Source organism: Podarcis muralis, chromosome 1 (assembly GCF_964188315.1).
Source record: "Podarcis muralis chromosome 1, rPodMur119.hap1.1, whole genome shotgun sequence".
NCBI classification, from domain to species: domain Eukaryota; kingdom Metazoa; phylum Chordata; class Lepidosauria; order Squamata; family Lacertidae; genus Podarcis; species Podarcis muralis.
In genome coordinates this window covers 102,879,088-102,896,780 of record NC_135655.1, presented here as the reverse complement: position 1 = coordinate 102,896,780, position 17,693 = coordinate 102,879,088, and the positions used below count along the sequence as shown (strand labels likewise).

At 42.6% G+C, this 17,693-nt stretch overlaps 1 protein-coding gene across 3 annotated transcripts in view; it reads left to right on the top strand.

The window, feature by feature from the left end:
* Window positions 1-17,693, top strand: part of CACNB4 (calcium voltage-gated channel auxiliary subunit beta 4) — a 139,405-nt gene that overhangs the window by 51,238 nt on the left and 70,474 nt on the right. Inside the window, exon 1 of one of the 3 annotated variants that reach the window (XM_028745905.2) lies at window positions 1,369-1,685. The exons of the other annotated variants lie outside the window; for them this stretch is intronic. Coding sequence (XP_028601738.1) covers window positions 1,641-1,685 — 45 coding nt within the window. The 5' untranslated portion in view covers window positions 1,369-1,640. Of the gene's footprint in view, window positions 1-1,368; window positions 1,686-17,693 lie in introns of those variants that run through there. 3 annotated transcript variants of the gene reach the window in all.

Here is a 17,693-nt window from a genome sequence, read left to right as displayed (position 1 = left end):
CACAACTGATTAGTCACGTGTAAACAATGTTATTGTGCTTATAACTCTTATAAAATTGGTCGCAAGTCTCACAGAGCTATCATAATTTTGACACCCATTTACAGTACAATGCTCCAAATCTTCTACAGTATTCCAGGAATGGGAAGTCTGTGGACTCCCATGTTTTGCTGGACTTCAGCTCCTATTATCCATGACCATTGGCTGTGGTGTCTAGGGCTGATGGGAGTCAGAGTCCAGCAACATCTGTAGGACCACAGATTAATCACCACTGCCGTATACTTTTCTGTTCTGTAATAACCACTGGTAGTCTGTATGCCTCAACTTCTTTTTTTTGAAAGCAATGCTTTTGAACTCCAGGTCTTCAGAAGCCAGAGTCTACAAGCTGGAACATACTTACTGGGGATTATCTCTTATTGAGCTCATTGGAATTTATTTCTGAGTGAACATTTGCAAAATTATTGCTCCTGCCCTTTGACGAAATGCACCTCCTTCTCTTGGCCACTTGCTTGTGGTTCTGAGGGGAATTGTAACATGCACTTTGCAAACTATGCTTATTCCGATGAGCGAGAGAGGACAGAGGTTTCAAATTTGGCTGTGTGCAGCTGGTATTCCCCCCTCCCCTAAAATATTAGAAAAATTGGGGTTCTTCAGAAAAGGAGTGCATAACTCTCTTAAGGGATAAAATATTTTTCGGCGGTTTTGTCTGCAGCAGCCTATTTTAAAATGTGACTTGCATCCTGAGGAAGATCCTCTCAAATAAGAATATTGCTCAGGCAATTCAAACTAAGCCCAGGAAGTAGACAGAGAAGTGGGTTATTTTATCTTTAAGCCTGTGGTGGTGATGGTTAAATCTTTGCAGTCCTTCCTTAAGCAACATAATTCTGCGGGGAGGGATGTCTAAATAGAAACAGCATAAATTAGCAGAGCTCTTCCTCTGTTTCCATCGTGTGCTCTCGCTCCTGTTCTCCTGCATAAAAAACAAACAAACGATTTATTGCCAAATTGCAGTTTACTTTTAAGGTGAAGCTGTTTACTGGTAGAAATGCTGTGGCTTCCCTTTTTTTTTGATGACTGGACTTGAGGGGGGGGAACCCCTTATTTTCTCTATTCCACAGGGTGTATTTGGTAGTTAAATCTGTCCAGCTATCCACCCCCACCTCAGCTCTTTCTTTTCTTTTCAAAAATGCTGGCGAGCTTTTATTATTATTGCAGGCTGAAGAGAAGAAATCATCAGGGACATGCTTGTTACAAACGCAGAAGCCCTCCTGTTCGTCATCCACTATCAAAGAGAATTCTCTGTGAGTTGACTGAGGCACAGCAGCCCAGCCAATCACCGGTCTCTTTCCTGACTCTGTCATCAGCCCTTGGTTGAGGGAAAAACGGTTTTGCTTTCATGCTCTGTGTTTGGAAGGCAGATAAAATGCCAGGTCTGGGTTGCCTCTAGGGATAACCTTCCTTTCTATGATGTGAATGAATAGCATCTTGGCTGGGGGCAAATCCAGAGGAGGAATTGACAAGGCAGGCTGGAGCTGCTCTGTCTACTGTCTAGGCCTTTCCCTGCATTTTAAATCCCAGCTGTGGCTTTTGTAGGGAATTCACTTTTGCACTGAGAAAGGGGTGCTTTGGATTATCAGACCTCCATGTATGACAATTTGTACCTGCATGGATTTGAAGACTCTGAGGCGGTAAGTGGGGTTTTCGTTTTTTATTTTTGTCTAAAAGCCCACCCTTTTGCTGGTATCTTTCCTCCTCCTCCTCCTCCTCCTCGCAACAGCAAGGTATGCGGAGGACAGGGACGCCAAAGAAACAGGCTTTGTTTTGTGGGCTGCTTGGCAATGTGATGGATATAGTCTGGAGCCACCTGAACTAATCTCGGTTATATAATTCCTTGTCCTGCAGCTTTAGAAAAAGGAGAAGGGGAAGATATAGGTGTTTCCGACGAAAGCTGGGAAGCATTTTGTGTGTGTGTGTGTGCTGCCGTTTTGCTGATTACATGCTACACTTCTGTCCTCATGGCAGGGTGCATGAATGCTTCGTGGCTCCGAAATGGGGAGAGGTGTTGTAGCTATCATGCATAATATGTTCATCAGCTGGGGAAAGTGCCGCTGGAGGGGAGAAAGGAGAATACTAATAACACAGGAGTTTATGTTTTGATTAAATTGGGAGCGGTGGAAGTTCTCCAAGATATGTGTGTGTGTGTGTGTGTGTGTGTGTGTGTGTGTGAGAGAGAGAGAGAGAGAGAGAGAGAAGATGCTGCCTGGGCAAATGGTCAGTGCAGATGCATTTGAATTTCTTGAACAAAGAAGCTGTACAAGTGGTTGCTGTAACACAATCCTGTAGCTTCACAATGGCAGTATGCGAGCTTTCAGCATGCTGTGAATGGAGGCTGAGGTGTCATGATTGCCAATCTTGCTATCTCATTATTATTTAGGATATGCTAGCCCTTAATAGATGGTACTCCCCCAAGTCAGGATAGCTTTCCTGCTAGCAGAAGCCATTTGTATTTTGCCAGAATTGAGCACTGGGAATCCTAAAGCCTGTACCAGCCTGAGATCAATTAAATATGGACTGCAAAAAGTTGACAGCAGAGATTAGAAACCTATGGTCCTTGCTATGATGGGCATGTTTTATTTTATTTCCCCCCCTGTCCCCACCACCCCTCCATGATTTAAAAGAGTCCTCGAGGGGCAACATTTCCCCAAGACGGAGAGAAATCTGCTGAGATTGCCACAACAATGTACACGCTGTTCCATATTAAGCAGGAATGTGTTACATAAGGTTTTATAGCCAAAGCATAAAATACACAGATTATAACATAAAACAGTGTATGCGTCAATGCAGACGTATATGGCCAGTGATGCGATATCCACATGAGAATGGATAAGATCCTGTATCTCTCTTCAGATTAGTCTTTGCTCCTCTCTGTCAGTGTGATTCTCCACAGGCTCTTGCTGATAACTCTGTCATGTCTACATGTTGACTCAAATGCTCATAATTTATTTTTATGGTTAGGATAGTTTGGAGAGGGGGAAGACTCTGAAATGTCTAAAATGAAATACTCCACTGTTCCTCTTCTGATGGGGGAAGCTAGAGGGGGAGAATTTACTGTTAAAATGCTCTTTCAATTCAGTTTTAGAAACTCGTGGTGCTGTTTTTAAAAAACCGATATTTCTGCCTACGACAGGTTATTTCCTTACGCTGAGTATTTTCTTGACCTGCCAGGTCACTTTCCAGGGAACTGTTTTTCCTACAAGCTACCTTTTATAAATAGAGTTAACATTTTCTTTCGAAACCATAAGAAATGCTTTTTTAGTTCAGCGTTGATTTGGAATTGTAGCATTACATTGCCTGGGCAGGCGGCTACAATGCCTGAAATATGTCAGAAATATACAACCACTAATAAGTGGGGATAGACAAGGTGCTTGCTGGTGCAGTTCAGTGGGGGAAAGTGCTTTGGCTTGAGTTGAGTACACTGGGGATCCACATACTGTCCAGCGCTAGTTTGTTGGATGGCCTAAGACTTATCTCCCTCTTTCAGACTCAGTTGCCTGCTTGAAATACAGAGGGAATAATGGGCCATCGTTCCAGATTGCTGTGAGGATGAATGAGAGAAGGAACACAAAACACGCAAAACAAAGACAATTGTTTATGATTTGGTCTTACTGTTTGACAGAAGATCTGTATAATGGGTCTGCCAGCTGCCTATACACAAACAAAACATATTCCCTCATGATTGCATTGCATATATAGGTATGTGGGATGTGTGTGTGTGTGTGTGTGTGTGCCACATATATGCCACATTTTTATAGCTTGAAGGGTATTATTCCTCCAGATAGCACTTTCTTGGCTGTTGTAGCTGCCATGCAAAGTGTGACTGTACAAGTGTCAGTGCGCAACCTACTTGAGATTGCCTGCAAAGTGAGTGATGGTATGACATAGTCCCCCTCCCTTAAGGCCCAAACCACTGAGTGGCATGTTCTATTAATGTTTCAGATGTATGACGAGTATTTCTATTATATTTCTGTGCAAGCCTGTACATTCTCTCTCTCTTTGCCAGGCCACTGCCAGACTTGCTTATATTGGATGATGATGTGCTGGGAACGAGTACTTTTTCTCCTCACCTTCAGTAGCAATGTGTGTGTGTGTGGGGGGGAATCTCTGCCTTCTCCTTCCCTAGGGGGCATATCCAAATAATAGTAACAATGCAAATTTTCTTACATCTCCAGATGTGGTTTGCTTGTCAAAAGGAAAAGAGGGGGAAAAGGCACGGGTTCCAAGTAAGATGCTTGAAATGGATGTGTTACACATTCTATAATCTCGTCCCACACTCAACAGGTATATCTCTCTCATTCTACACCCTCCGCCCCACAGTAGTTCAATGATAGAAAATCTACTTCACATGCAGATCATCCCAGCTTCAATTCCTGGCATCTCCAGGTAAGCTGGAAATGATCCCTGAAATCCTGGAGAACTTCTGCCAGCCAGTGATTGTAAACAGTGAGCTAGATGGACTAAGGGCCAGGCTGTATGGCCTGTGGTCCTGCGTTTCCCTAGCATGCTGGTGGTCATGGGGATCGGCTGTTGCCTCTCAAAAAGGACCAAACACAATCATAGGGGACCAGCTCCTTGGATTGTTAGTTGGAATAATGTGGTTGCTACTACACCTCTCTCTCTCTTTAATAGGAGGGTTTACGTTGGAAATTAAGCGTTACCGTTCACTTCAAGGCAGGGGTAGGGAAACACGATGAAAATGGTCAGTTATAATGCCAGAAGAAAAGCGTGTTTGCAGCCTATGCTGAAGCAGAACGTACAGCTTTCAGTTCAGTAAAAGTTGAGCTCTCTCGCGCAGAAGTGGTGATCTGCAGGGGTGAGTCGGAAGGAACTCAGGGAAGAGAGCAATAGTGGGGGAATGAGGCATTTTTAAAGCAAAGTTCAGTATGAATACGTGCATATGTCTTGCCCAGAATACACTTGAAGTTAAGAAAGGGATTCTGAGCTGTTCTGGTTGATGGGAAGCCAAGCAGCTCAACCCAAACGCTCAGCTGGCGATGAGCATATGAAAAGCATAAGGAGGCGTACTGTACTTGCTTTCTGGTTTGTGGCAGGCAGATCTGTAAGCTAAAGACCCTGTGCTGCTGATGCGACTAGCACATTGTAAAATGAGTGTATCAGAATGAATCAGGACTAGTACAGTTATGCTTTACTGCAGCAGGCCTTATAAAAACCTGGCCTGTCAAGTTCAGTACCAGGCCTGTGTTGCGCTACCTCATCCATGTGTAGAATGAAGATTTTTAAGAAGGTGGCATGGTGGCTTCCCCCCTAAATTTGTTTTGCCCGTTATTTCCAAATTCATCCCAATGTTAGGCTTGATTAGAAGGAAGCCTGGACTGGGTATTTAAAACAGCAGTCCCCAGATACAAGTAATGAAATATATGTGTGAATATTATACACACACAATGCTCATGTATGCTTACATGTGTTCATGTTGAAGTAATAACTACTTTTGAGACCATTTCATTGTTATTTGGGGTACCTATGTCTTTGCCTTTTGTTCCAAGCACTTAGCAGCTGTCAGAAATGTTCAGAAGCTGTTTTTTCTTTTTTTAATGTATTTGTAATGAACAGTTTTCCATGCAGACCTCAGTTTGGTGGTTGACATTTAGGGGAAGGTGAGCTCTGTTATGAGCATGTGGTGGGGGCATGATAGTATTTGGTATGGAATATTCTCAGAAACTTGTACGAGAAAAGAGATGCTAATTTCCAAAATAGAATTGGACTAGTGCTTATGTTTGTTTTCTGAAAATTATTTATTTTATGTGTATCCTAATCTTTCATGGCATCCCAGGCGGTTGCCATCCAGATGGTTAAGAAGCTTGACAACAGCTACAGTGCCTGGTGTTTCCAGGCCATTCCCTGGGTCCCCAAGTTCCCACTGGTCACTCAAACAGTTCTTTACAGGTAGCAAAACCTCATGCAAAACCTGAGCTGTTGCATAGACTATGCTGGAATACCTGCTCTGTACAAAACTACAGGCATGTTCAGGGCATCTGTCTGTGAACTCTGTATCTGTAGATGGGAGGCAGTGATGTATATGCAAGCCATGCCCTTAGTGTCTTCTGTGTGCACCGTTCCCCAACTATCTCCTTGTTGAGCAGAGAAGGTCTTCAGGGGGGCTTTCACTCTCATTTACTCCACACGGCTGGGAGCCGGATAAAGCAGGATCCCAATTGCATTGAAGCAAATGCTAGTAGAAGGATGTCTGCAGAACTTCTTCACTCAACATGGAGATGGTTGGGACTGAAATGTGGGTAGGTGCAAAGTGCATGAGGCTGGGGTCTGCATCAATGTCCCTATCACTGTCCACCATTTGAGTGTTCATATATTCAGGAACATGCCTAGAATACCTAGATATTCTATACTTTCCATAATGGATGACAAGACAGATTCCCCATATTTTTTACAACTTGTTGACCAGGCATAGGCAAACTCGGCCCTCCAGATGTTTTGAGACTACAGTTCCCATCATCCCTGACCACTGGTCCTGTTAGCTAGGGATGGTGGGAGTTGTAGTCCTAAAACATCTGGAGGGCCAAATGTGCCTATGCCAGTTGTTGACTTTGTTGACCTGTATAATGTTTGTACGGGTATACATTCTGTGTGGATGATCTTGGCATGCATGCCATTAGGAAACTCTTGATTTAAAACATGGTGGTTGTGGTGATCCACTGTGCTGTTTAATGTTCTTGCATTAGGGTAACTACCACCTGATTGCTTCTATTTCTAAGAAGATGATTCCTGTTTACAGTTTCTTGTAATTGCGATGGTCAGGATAGTATTTGTTCCTAAAGGAGGAATCTTCCTGTAAAGCCCACCTTGATTCAAATGTAACTTAGGGTTGATTCGCACAGGTTTGTACAGTACTTGGTGACCTGCAGCTGAATGTATGAGCAGCCCCCAATGAGAAATAGGATTAATAAGGTGATGCCAGGTGATACGAAAGCTGTGTAAGGTAAAGGACCCCTGACCATTAGGTCCAGTCGTGACTGACTCTGGGGTTGCGGCGCTCATCTTGCTCTATAGGCCGAGGGAGCCGGCGTACAGCTTCCGGGTCATGTGGCCAGCATGACTAAGCCGCTTCTGGCGAACCAGAGCAGCGCACGGAAATGCCGTATACCTTCCCGCTGGAGTGGTACCTATTTATCTACTTGCACTTTGACGTGCTTTCGAACTGCTAGGTTGGCAGGAGCAGGGACCGAAAAATGGGAGCTTACCCTGTCGCGGGGATTCAAACCACCGCCCTTCTGATTGGCAAGTCCTAGGCTCTGTGGTTTAACCCACAGCGCCACCCTACGAAAGCTGTGTAGTGATTTTTAAAGGCAATTTCACAGCTGCAGCCCAGTGCCTGATATGGCAATTATTGAATGATTTGTAAAATTTGTAAAATTTTCACTTTAAAGTCCCTCAGTGGTGCAGCATTTGCTTAGCAATCTAGTAGCACTTGGTCATATCTTCCTAATTTCATAGAGGTCTTGTGTGAACATAATTGAGACTTGGGAACATTTTCAAGGTATCAGTGATTTAAACAATAAAAATTGAAGGAGCAAGAGTGTGTCCCAGTTTGCATGTCACACTAAGCCACGTCACACATGGCTCAATACCAACATGCAAGTGGGAGAGGAGATCAGGACCACTTTGCTCCTCCCCAGTTCTGCGGCTGCGCCGTGCTGTCTTGGCTTAGATTTTGTCCAAACCTGGGCTCACAGTTTAGCACTTCCCAGCCTAAGCACAACCTGTAACCAAGGTCTGTCCTATGGTTTTTGGCTTGTGGTTTGTCCAGAAGAACGAAAACCATTACACCTGAGGGCATCAGGCTAACTTAGGCTACACAAAGCAAGCCACATCCTCTAAGATACCTCCCTCATCCCTTGGCGCCTGTTGTCTGATGGAACCACCTCACTCTGCCTGCTGGTCAGGGCCTGCTCTGATTCTGGTATGGCCACCCATGACCCTGGCTTGGCCTCAACAAGAATGAGGTGAGGTGGAAGCATGTTTCAGTCTCTTGCCTAAATCCTTCACACTTCTATTTGTGTTTCAGAGGCTATCACATTTGCCTATTATAGATCTTTTCTCCTACTCCATCCTTTTTATAAACAACAAAACTGCAACCCAGGTGTAGGGCTTGAGCAGGAATTTGAATTTCAAATGCAAAGCTTTTACTTATTATTGCATTTATATCTCATCTTTCCTCCAAGGAGTTCAAGGTGGCACACATGGTTCTGTCCCTCCCCATTTTATCCAAATTACAGTCTGCTTTCTTTTGTTCAAGGGAGATACGGTACTACAGTGGTTGGGTTCAGGCATGGTTGCAAAACCACCCATGGTTTGTGCTAATCATAGTTAACAATCCACACTATAATTTAGGCTTCTGACTGTACGACAGGCAAACCAACTTTTTTAGCTGGTGGCTCCCTCTTTTTGTTTCCTTGCTGCTTAGGACTCAGCCTCATCGGTTTGCTCTTGTCCCTGTGGTGCTGCAGCCTCTTGAGAGACTGAGCAGTGGCTGTCCCTGTGACTTGTCAGTGGTCTGTGAATTCAGGCATAACAGCAAACCACAGTTAGCACAAACTCTGGGAAACTCTGGCTGGAAACCTTCACTTCCACTTTTAAACCAAATCTGCTTCTCTTGACTGCAACAGAGGGGTGCAAGCCATAGTTTAGTGTTATGACTTAACTCACTTATATTTCCTGGCTGCCTTGAAAATGGGTTTGGAGCTAATAAAGTTTTATTTTTTTTTAAAGGAAAAAGGAAGAAAATGGGTGTGGGTGTTAAGCTAGGGTTCAAACTTGTGAAGTGGAATGGTGTCCTAAAAGTGCACATCAGCTTTAGTTCCAATAACTCAGTCTCCAGAGCAGATGTGACATTGCAATATATTTTGTGTTTCATTCCCACCTTTCCCTTTGGAAACAGCTGTTGAGCATTGAGCTGGTATTCCATTGTAGATTTGCCCATTCATTCTGATATGTCAAAAGTTAACCTGTTACAAACAAACAGAATGCCAAGTGGGCTAGTTAAATCTCAGCCAACGCTCTTTGCAGAGAGAGCTCTTTCCAGCTATCACTCATGCATTTAGGGACTCCATTCATAGACTTAGGCCTAACTAGCTCTGCATGTAATAAAACCCCAATAAAGAAAAGCTGCTTTGGGAGGAGAGGCTTTACAAAGTAGGGGTGATGATTGTGTTTCCATGTCCACCGCTATTTCAGATTCCCTCCAAACTTGGTTTCATCTTTTCCCTCCCCCATAGAGTCTAAACATATTAATGTTCCACTACATGCAAATACTGTCTTGCACTTAGCCCTTCTCTCTTAGACAAAACAACTTTTAGGTGACAGGGCTATTGTCCAGCTTTTCTGATTAGGATGCAGAAGGGACATATCCTGTCATCTTCTCATCCTTGCTCCTGACATGCATTCTCCAGGAAGAGGAGCCACTAGTGGCCAAGCTCTTTCTATAATGACAATAAAATAAAATAAAAAGGGGAAACTGAGAATCTTGGGGATCAGACTTTTCTTTCTAAAGAGTTTTGCCCTTACAAAACCTCAAGGAGGCAGCTTCCAGTTTTGACTATTTCTGAACCCTCATCATTCATGTATCAAGAAACTCATGAGAGCAGATACGTAGTGTATGACTGTGGAAATTGTGCATGTCTGACTCCCAGTTGCATACTGCAGCTCAAAATTGTATGCATGTGAGAGATGAGTTGACTCACACACTTAATGGAGATTCTAAGACTCACAGATTAAAGGAACTAGTTGGGAGTAAATCTGCATAGTTGTATCTTATGGTAGAATACCACCAAATGGGATACTAATCAAATACATCTTTCAAAATAAAAACTTTGCTGCATAGGCTAGTCTAGGGATGGGGCACCTGTGACCTTCCAGATGTTGCTGGACTCCCAACTTCCATATGAGCCACTGCCAGCATGACTAATTGTCAGGGATGATGGGAGTTGTAGTCCAACATCATCTGGAGGGCCACAGGTTTCCCCTCACTTATTTTCACAGGCATTATTTTCACAGATGTTATGGATGCTGCCTTCAGTGGATGCAAAACCTTTCAGCTGACTTCATCCTCATGAAGACCTAGGATATATGTAACATGCCATTCTTTCAGGCTGGTTCCATTAATGTGGATATTTCCAAATCTGACTTATATGAGGAGGAACACACCTTTAAAAAAAGTAGCGTTTATATTCATATTCAGTGTACATATACAGTGGTACCTCAGGTTAAGTACTTAATTCGTTCCAGAAGTCCGTACTTAACCTGAAACTGTTCTTAACCTGAAGCACCACTTTAGCTAATGGGGCCTCCTGCTGCTGCCGCGCCACTGGAGTATGATTTCTGTTCTCGTCCTGAAGCAAAGTTCTTAACCCGAGGTACTATTTCTGGGTTAGCGGAGTCTGTAATCTGAAGCGTAAGTAACCTGAAGCGTATGTAACCCGAGGTACCACTGTACATGTACCAGCATTCTCACAGTCATCCAAGGTAAAATTTCTGTATTTCAAGGTAATGTGTTTTCTAAAGTGCAGGTACTCATGTACAAGAGAATGGCACACAGATTACCCACTGGCTTTCTTGTGCATCAGACTATCACACAGATTCTCCCCCCACCCCCACCCCGTTTCAGAAGCACTAATTTTAAAATGGCACCTGTGTTTGTGAAATGACTTTCCTCACTTCTCCCCACAAGGTGCAATGTTGATTCTTGTCAACTCATACAAGTGTTTTATCTTGTGCTCTTAAGCCAGTCCTCTGAACTGATAGGAAGATGCTGCTTTTTTGAGAACAGCACTGTTTTCTTTTATGTTACACAAACACTGGTGTGCTGCTGATATCAAAATGTGTATCTTGACATACAAGGATTTGGGGATGGTCTGAACATCTAAGAGGGAAGTTGTAGATGCACATAACGTGGGCCCAGCTGGTAACTGGCTAGGAAGCCAACAAGACCACAGTGTACATGGAAGGGCTTGTGGCTCTCCCAACTCATTCCTCCTGGCTTAATCAAGAGCTCTTGCCTGTCACTGCAGCAGGTCTGGAAGTGAGAAGAGGTTGCAGAGCCTATCTCTTTACAAGCTGCACAATCCTGTCATTAAGCTGGTCCATTGTTTGGATCCTTTACTTTCAGACCATCTTAGGGGTTCAGGATGGTGTGGAGAGCTGCTGCCAGTCAGTGTAGACAATACTGAACTAAACAGACCAATGGCCTGATTTGGTATAGGCAGCTTCCTATATCCCACTGTTTGTCATTAATTCCCAGTGTCTCAGCTTTTCGGAAATGAGGTTATAAGTGCTCACCTACACTTACCTTTCTAGGTGCAGGTCTGGACTTTCCAGGTTCGTGTTTGAGTAGTTGCTTTTTTGTGTCCTGGTGCTTTCCCCGTGAAAACCCACATTTCACTGCTGAATCGGAGCAAATGGCAAACTGTGGAAAATGTGATTCAGTGGTAAAACCTGGGAGAAACCACTGGGACAAACAAACCCAAACAAACCGCTTGGACATGGATTGATGCCTAGAAACATGATGCAAAAGGAAGTGTGGATGAGCCCTAAAGCTTTGGACCAGGCTATGTCCAGCTGAAATAGGAATGTTCTTCATTCTGTCTTTATGGCAAGTGCAATAAAACTAATTTGGTTACTTGTATTTTTAAAGATTGATGTTTTGCATTCACTGTTATAAACTGGCCCGTGCTACTGCTGTTAGTAAATTAGGATCTATGCAGTCGGCAGCAACTTGAGTAAAAAAATTAGGCAAATGTATTCAGGCTGGCAACAGTTTTTCTCTTAAAAAAATATAATAGGTTGAGGACATGATACCAGGCCCAAAGGGCCTAGAAATTCAGGCTCTCCATTTTTCCACAGTATGTGTGAACTACGTAGACTGTAGCAAACTGGTAGTGGGATTTTTTCCGTACACGTGCCACATCAAGTGTGGCAGAGATGCATTTGTTAAAGTCTTTTTCAGCTATGGACTCTTGAATTTGACCACTGTCAGGTAGAGTTGACAAAACTCATCTTTTGAAACCCTTTTAAAAATTTGTGACATATATAAAAGAGGTGAGTTAGATTCGTGCGGGATACACCAAGACTTGCCTTGTTGTGACTGTGATGTGGTAGTTGGTGCTTGATATACCTATGGAGAGAGATCAAAGCTGTGCACTAGGAAGCACAGTTGTAAAACAAGTGAAATAAACTCATGCAATTTACGTCCTTGAGTCTGGGATTTCTTAGGAAACCTAATGAAAAATTACGAAGCACACATAAGTAGGGAGTACATCGCATTGCATTCTGTAGCACTTCTGATTCAACAAGATTTGGACCACATTGCAGGTTTGAGGCTGTGATCCTATGCACATATACTTGAGAGTAATCCCCACTGAATTCAGTGGTACATATTTTTCAGTAAATATGCACTGGGTTGCAGTAGCATAATCCTTCTTACCACATTTCTTCATGTGTCAGAGGTTAAACTGCTGGCAATAAGCAAAGCTAAGCAGTTAGTGCTCAGGGCATAGCATTCCTAGTCTTCCAACCCATGATAAAAATCTTGTTTGCTCCCTCCTTCACTTGTATGCTCAGAGTCATATTCCCTGCTTAGCACAAACTATACCCTGCAGTTACATCCAACCCTGCAAAGTGACTTATCATGGGATGTTAGGAGGGAGTGCTCACTTACACAGTTCCAAACCAATCTTTGTTGGCACATGTGAACTGGCTCAATGTTTACTCTCAACTACGCCTCCTTTCCCCCCAGGGAATAGTAACCTGAATTTTGGAATTACTTGGAAAAATTAGGAATCTATAATGATAAATAATCAATTCAGTCTTTATAATGGCATGGGATCTGCAGTCATTGGTTTATACAATGAATTCCTTCTGAACTATTGTTGAACGTCTCTATGTTTATTTACCTACTTATTACATTTACAACCCACTTTCCTCTAAGGAGCTGATGGTGGCATATATAGCTCTTCCATCCTAATTTTATCCTCATCAAAACCCTATGAAGTAGGTTAGGCTCAGAGACAATGATTGGCCCTAGGTCACATCACCTTGCCAACAAAGGTCCGTATAGTAAAAGCTATGGTTTTCCCAGTAGTGATGTATGGAAGTGAGAGCTGGACCATAAAGAAGGCTGATCGCTGAAGAATTGATGCTTTTGAATTATGGTGCTGGAGGAGACTCTTGAGAGTCCCATGGACTGCAAGAAGATCAAACCTATCAATTCTTAAGGAAATCAGCCCTGAGTGCTCACTGGAAGGGCAGATCGTGAAGCTGAGGCTCCAATACTTTGGCCACCTCATGAGAAGAGAAGACTCCCTGGAAAAGACCCTGATGTTGGGAAAGATGGAGGGTACAAGGAGAAGGGGACGACAGAGGACGAGATGGTTGGACAGTGTTCTCGAAGCTACCAACATGAGTTTGACCAAGCTGTGGGAGGCAGTGGAAGGCAGGATTGCCTGGCGTGCTCTGGTCCACGGGGTCACGAAGAGTCGGACACGACTAAACAACTAAACAACAACAACACCAAGTGAGCTTGATAGTTGAGTGGAGATTTGAACCCTTGATCTCCCAGGTTCAGCCCTTTCAGCTGTCTCCACCACGTTAGCTCTCAAGAAACGGACTGAATCTTCTGAAGTTTCTTTACAGAATATCTAGGAAGGCTGAAATGTTTATTTTTTTATGCCCCCTTTTATGAGCATACATTAGTTTTCTAAAACGTAGCTTTGCTTTGTCAATGAAGAAGTGCTGATGTTTGATTTAATCAAGACTGATTGGATGCAGCATTTGTTAAGGGCTCTGGATATAGTGAATGCCTTTATTTGGTATTGTAACTGAGTTCTCGGTGCTTGTAAGAGCCACAAGTCCAGTGCTGGACTTAAAGAATCCAGGGAGAACTTGGTTCAGTTCCAGATGTCAAATCTAGTGTTGGTCAGGCATCCCCCCTTTTTTTTATAATGAGGGTGCTATGTGTGTACAGCAACTCCTCTTTGTAGACCTTCCCTCCCCCAGTGTGTGGATGCCAGGAGATTAGGCTATGGGACTAGCAGGCACTTTCCCTCTCTCATGTTTACTGTTGTATGGAGAGAATACCCAAGTAGGGCTTATTATGACCTAAACTACAGGGCAGAGTGGGCTTGATTCTCAGTGAATGAGATCACAAGGGGCAGGATGAAGGTTTATCTTAGTGGTGTAAGTTTTGTTTAGTCGTTTAGTCGTGTCCGACTCTTCGTGACCAGTGGTGTAAGTTAATGGACCTCATTAATTCTGTTGGGAAAACCAGAGAGTTGCATTTTGGAAGACCCTGCTATGGGGGCAAAAACCAAAGTTGCTGGTCTTTTGCTGACATGGATCCCACATGAACACTCTCCATGGATCCTTCAGTATATAAACACTCTCTTCTTCATTTGTGTTATGCACTACGCTTGGATCCTAGAACAATAGGCAAGTAGGATCCTAGAATGCAACAGCTGATTGGCTTGCAGGAAAAGACCAATCAGGCTCCAGCAGGGAAGCAGAATCAGCCAATCAGACGGGACTCATTGTGTAAATAATGTATATAAAAGCCTGAGGTTTGGGGGACAATTAAATCACTGTTTTACAAGCTGCAATAAAGAGCATGAAATCGCTACAGGACTCCGTGTATATTTCAATTTGGTTCTTGGTGCATGCATACCAATATCTTTTTTTTTAGTTCTGCAAAAACTATTGCAGTGCCATAATCCATATATAAAGATACTCCAGGAAAAACATGTGGACAAAGAAACAGCTCTTGCTAAAAGCAAGGGCACTTGGGGGAGGAATGTGACTTCATAAGAAGCCATGTAATGATAAAAGCAACACAAAAGGAGTAAAGTAATCTAAGATTCCGTTGATGTTTTCACTCCCTGCACTATCTCCACAAAACACATTTTGGTTGTAAGATATTAAGCTGCTAGATGTCTCCCCATTGATAATACATTTACAGAGAAGGCTGAGTGTTGATTTAAGCTGGTCTGTATGGATGCAGGCGTTTTGCACTTAGGGATGCAGAGTTCACGGCCACTCCATCAACATTAAGTTTTTAAAACGGAGGCTGCTGTTTTAGTGGAAGTTTGAGTTGTGAATATATAACAGAGTGGAATTTGGGTTCCAGGCAAGTGTTTTCAGGTGCCCGCCCCTAAATGTAACCCTGGTTCACACACACACATACACACACAGAAGTGGATTTTGTTTTCTTTGCTGCAATAATCCTCACTGGCTTGTTCATTCTTGCGTGGATTGGAGTTTTGATTTCCTGACTACAAATCACTGACTCTGCCGTGCTGTGATGAAATGTTTCTGTGGCAGTGGGTTGTCATAAATCAGTAGCAACCGCGTCCGTTTTGTACCTTTGCCGCTAATAAGTATGGATTTTGTACACAGGGAATGAATTCAGCTATTTCTGAAGATGACTTCAGATGTAAACTCATTTATCAGAACTAGTAAAAACTTTGAAGCATTTTATTGGGGTCCATTGTCTTTCCAGTCTTCTTCGTTTAGCCAAAATGACTTCCTGGGTGTTGTGTAACGTATGCTTTTGACTATTCATTTCTTTAGCTTTGCCAGTTGCCTTGTTATGAAAGTTATCTGGGCAACATACAAAGTAAAACAAATGCAAAGCCACAGTTAAAAAATAAAAATTAAGCAGCAGCAAATATAAAGACACTTCTAAAAGCTAAATAAACCACCTTAAAAATAAAATGAGGAGTTAAAACACTGCAGCAGTTATAAATGGGAACAGATGACTGGTATTGGGAGGGTGGATCTGAACCCCAAACCTCTGTGCTATCTCCCCCTAACTTTCAGTACTACAGTGAAAAGTATGTGTTCTTCTAGAAGTGGAACATATGGTTGGATTACAGAATGATGCTTGTATCTTCCCCACTGTCTGTACACAGCTGGTTGGTGCAATCCCTGCACCTACCTTATTCTCCTTTCTTCCCATTCCCACAAGCTGATTGCACAGCAGCATTTTAAAAAGAAGAATAACTACTGGTGTTGCAAGTGCAACAGGATCCACAGGTTTTGCAGAGTTCATGTGGAAAAGTGGGAACATGAAACAGACATTGGTCTCTTAATGTCAGTCATAATTTGGAAATCAAGGTCAGCCTTGGAGATGTAGAACACAGCTTCATGATTTCACGTCTTCCTCTTGCCATTCATTGCCAAATAGAAATCCTGTAATTTCTGGTTACAGCTTCCTTAGTGGCTCACTGACGAGCTGAAAGTTTTAGAAGTAGATACTTCTGGAAGAAATATAAGTCCCCTCTTAGTTCAGCTTTAGTTTCAGATATGCATGCATATTTACATCTGAGGGTCATTTTCAAACATTTCTAACAAACGCACATAACTATCTCTTAAAATGGGTTTATTAATTTAGGTGACTTATTATTTTAAGTGAGGGGCAGCATTGACTTCTCCCCTTCCTTTTTTCGGCCTTCCTAGTCAAAAACACGATTTGCATAATTAAAAAACAGTGAAGGAGAACACAAATTCGCATAAAGCTTGCATATGACAATGTAAACGTGTAGGTGCAAATTTAGAAATAATTACTGTATTTTAAATAGAAATACCGCGCATAATAGGGAAAACACCGGGTGTCTTGTTGTGTGCTTCCTGTGTGCTGCTAACTTGATGGGCAACTTCAAGGCTCCTTCTGTACTTTTTTTATGGTTTAAACCAGACTTGGACCAGGCAGCCCTCAAATAGATGACACCTTCGAAACAGAGGACTGTCCTATGTTTTGGCAAACATTGAGATTTTTTGTCTCACCTTTCTGGTTCTACTCCAAAGATTTTTGGTTCGGAATAACCTATGAAACTGTTCCTAGGAACAAACTTTTCAGAAGTGCAACTCCCCCACTGAACCATTCTAAAAAGATTTTAAAACCATTTTAAAATGCAAGCCTTTGACTGTGACCCTGTACAGACTTTTTGGAGAGTATGTTCCATTGAACTCAGTAGAATTTTATTCTGAGTTGATTCATGCATGACTGCCCCGTTAGAAGATAAGTGTTCCCATAATTTAAGTGTATAATTTAAGAAATTATATAGCCCCTGCTCCCTGGTTGTTGTTGGTTTTGTTGCATGTATCACTTGTTAGGTGTTCCTTCTTAATGCATGGACTAATTCAGATTTTTTTTCCTGGTGTAATTTAATTAAAAGCAGCAGAGTGCACCAATGATAGCCATAACCAATTATTTCAGATTATAATGCATTTAGCTACAAACAAAACAAGCCAATGCTAATTGCTAATAGTTAGATACACATGCTCCCTCCCTCTGCAAAATGCCTTAGCATTTTTATGTATATTTATTAAATTTCTACACCACCCTTCGTCCGAGGATCACAGGGCGGTTTACAATATAAAAACACAAACATATATACCATAGTAACAAATGAAAACAATCAGCCCCCAACACAGCTTAAATTGGTTAATTAGCCAAAGGCCGGGGAGAAGAGGAATGTTTTTGCCTGGTGCAAGCGAGGAAACACCACAGAAAATGCCTGTTCTCGTTTTGCTGTCCTCTGGACCTTTGAGGGAGGAGACACAGAAGGAAGGCAAAGATTTTGTGTAAATAAATCAGTTGGCTTAATGGTAGTTCA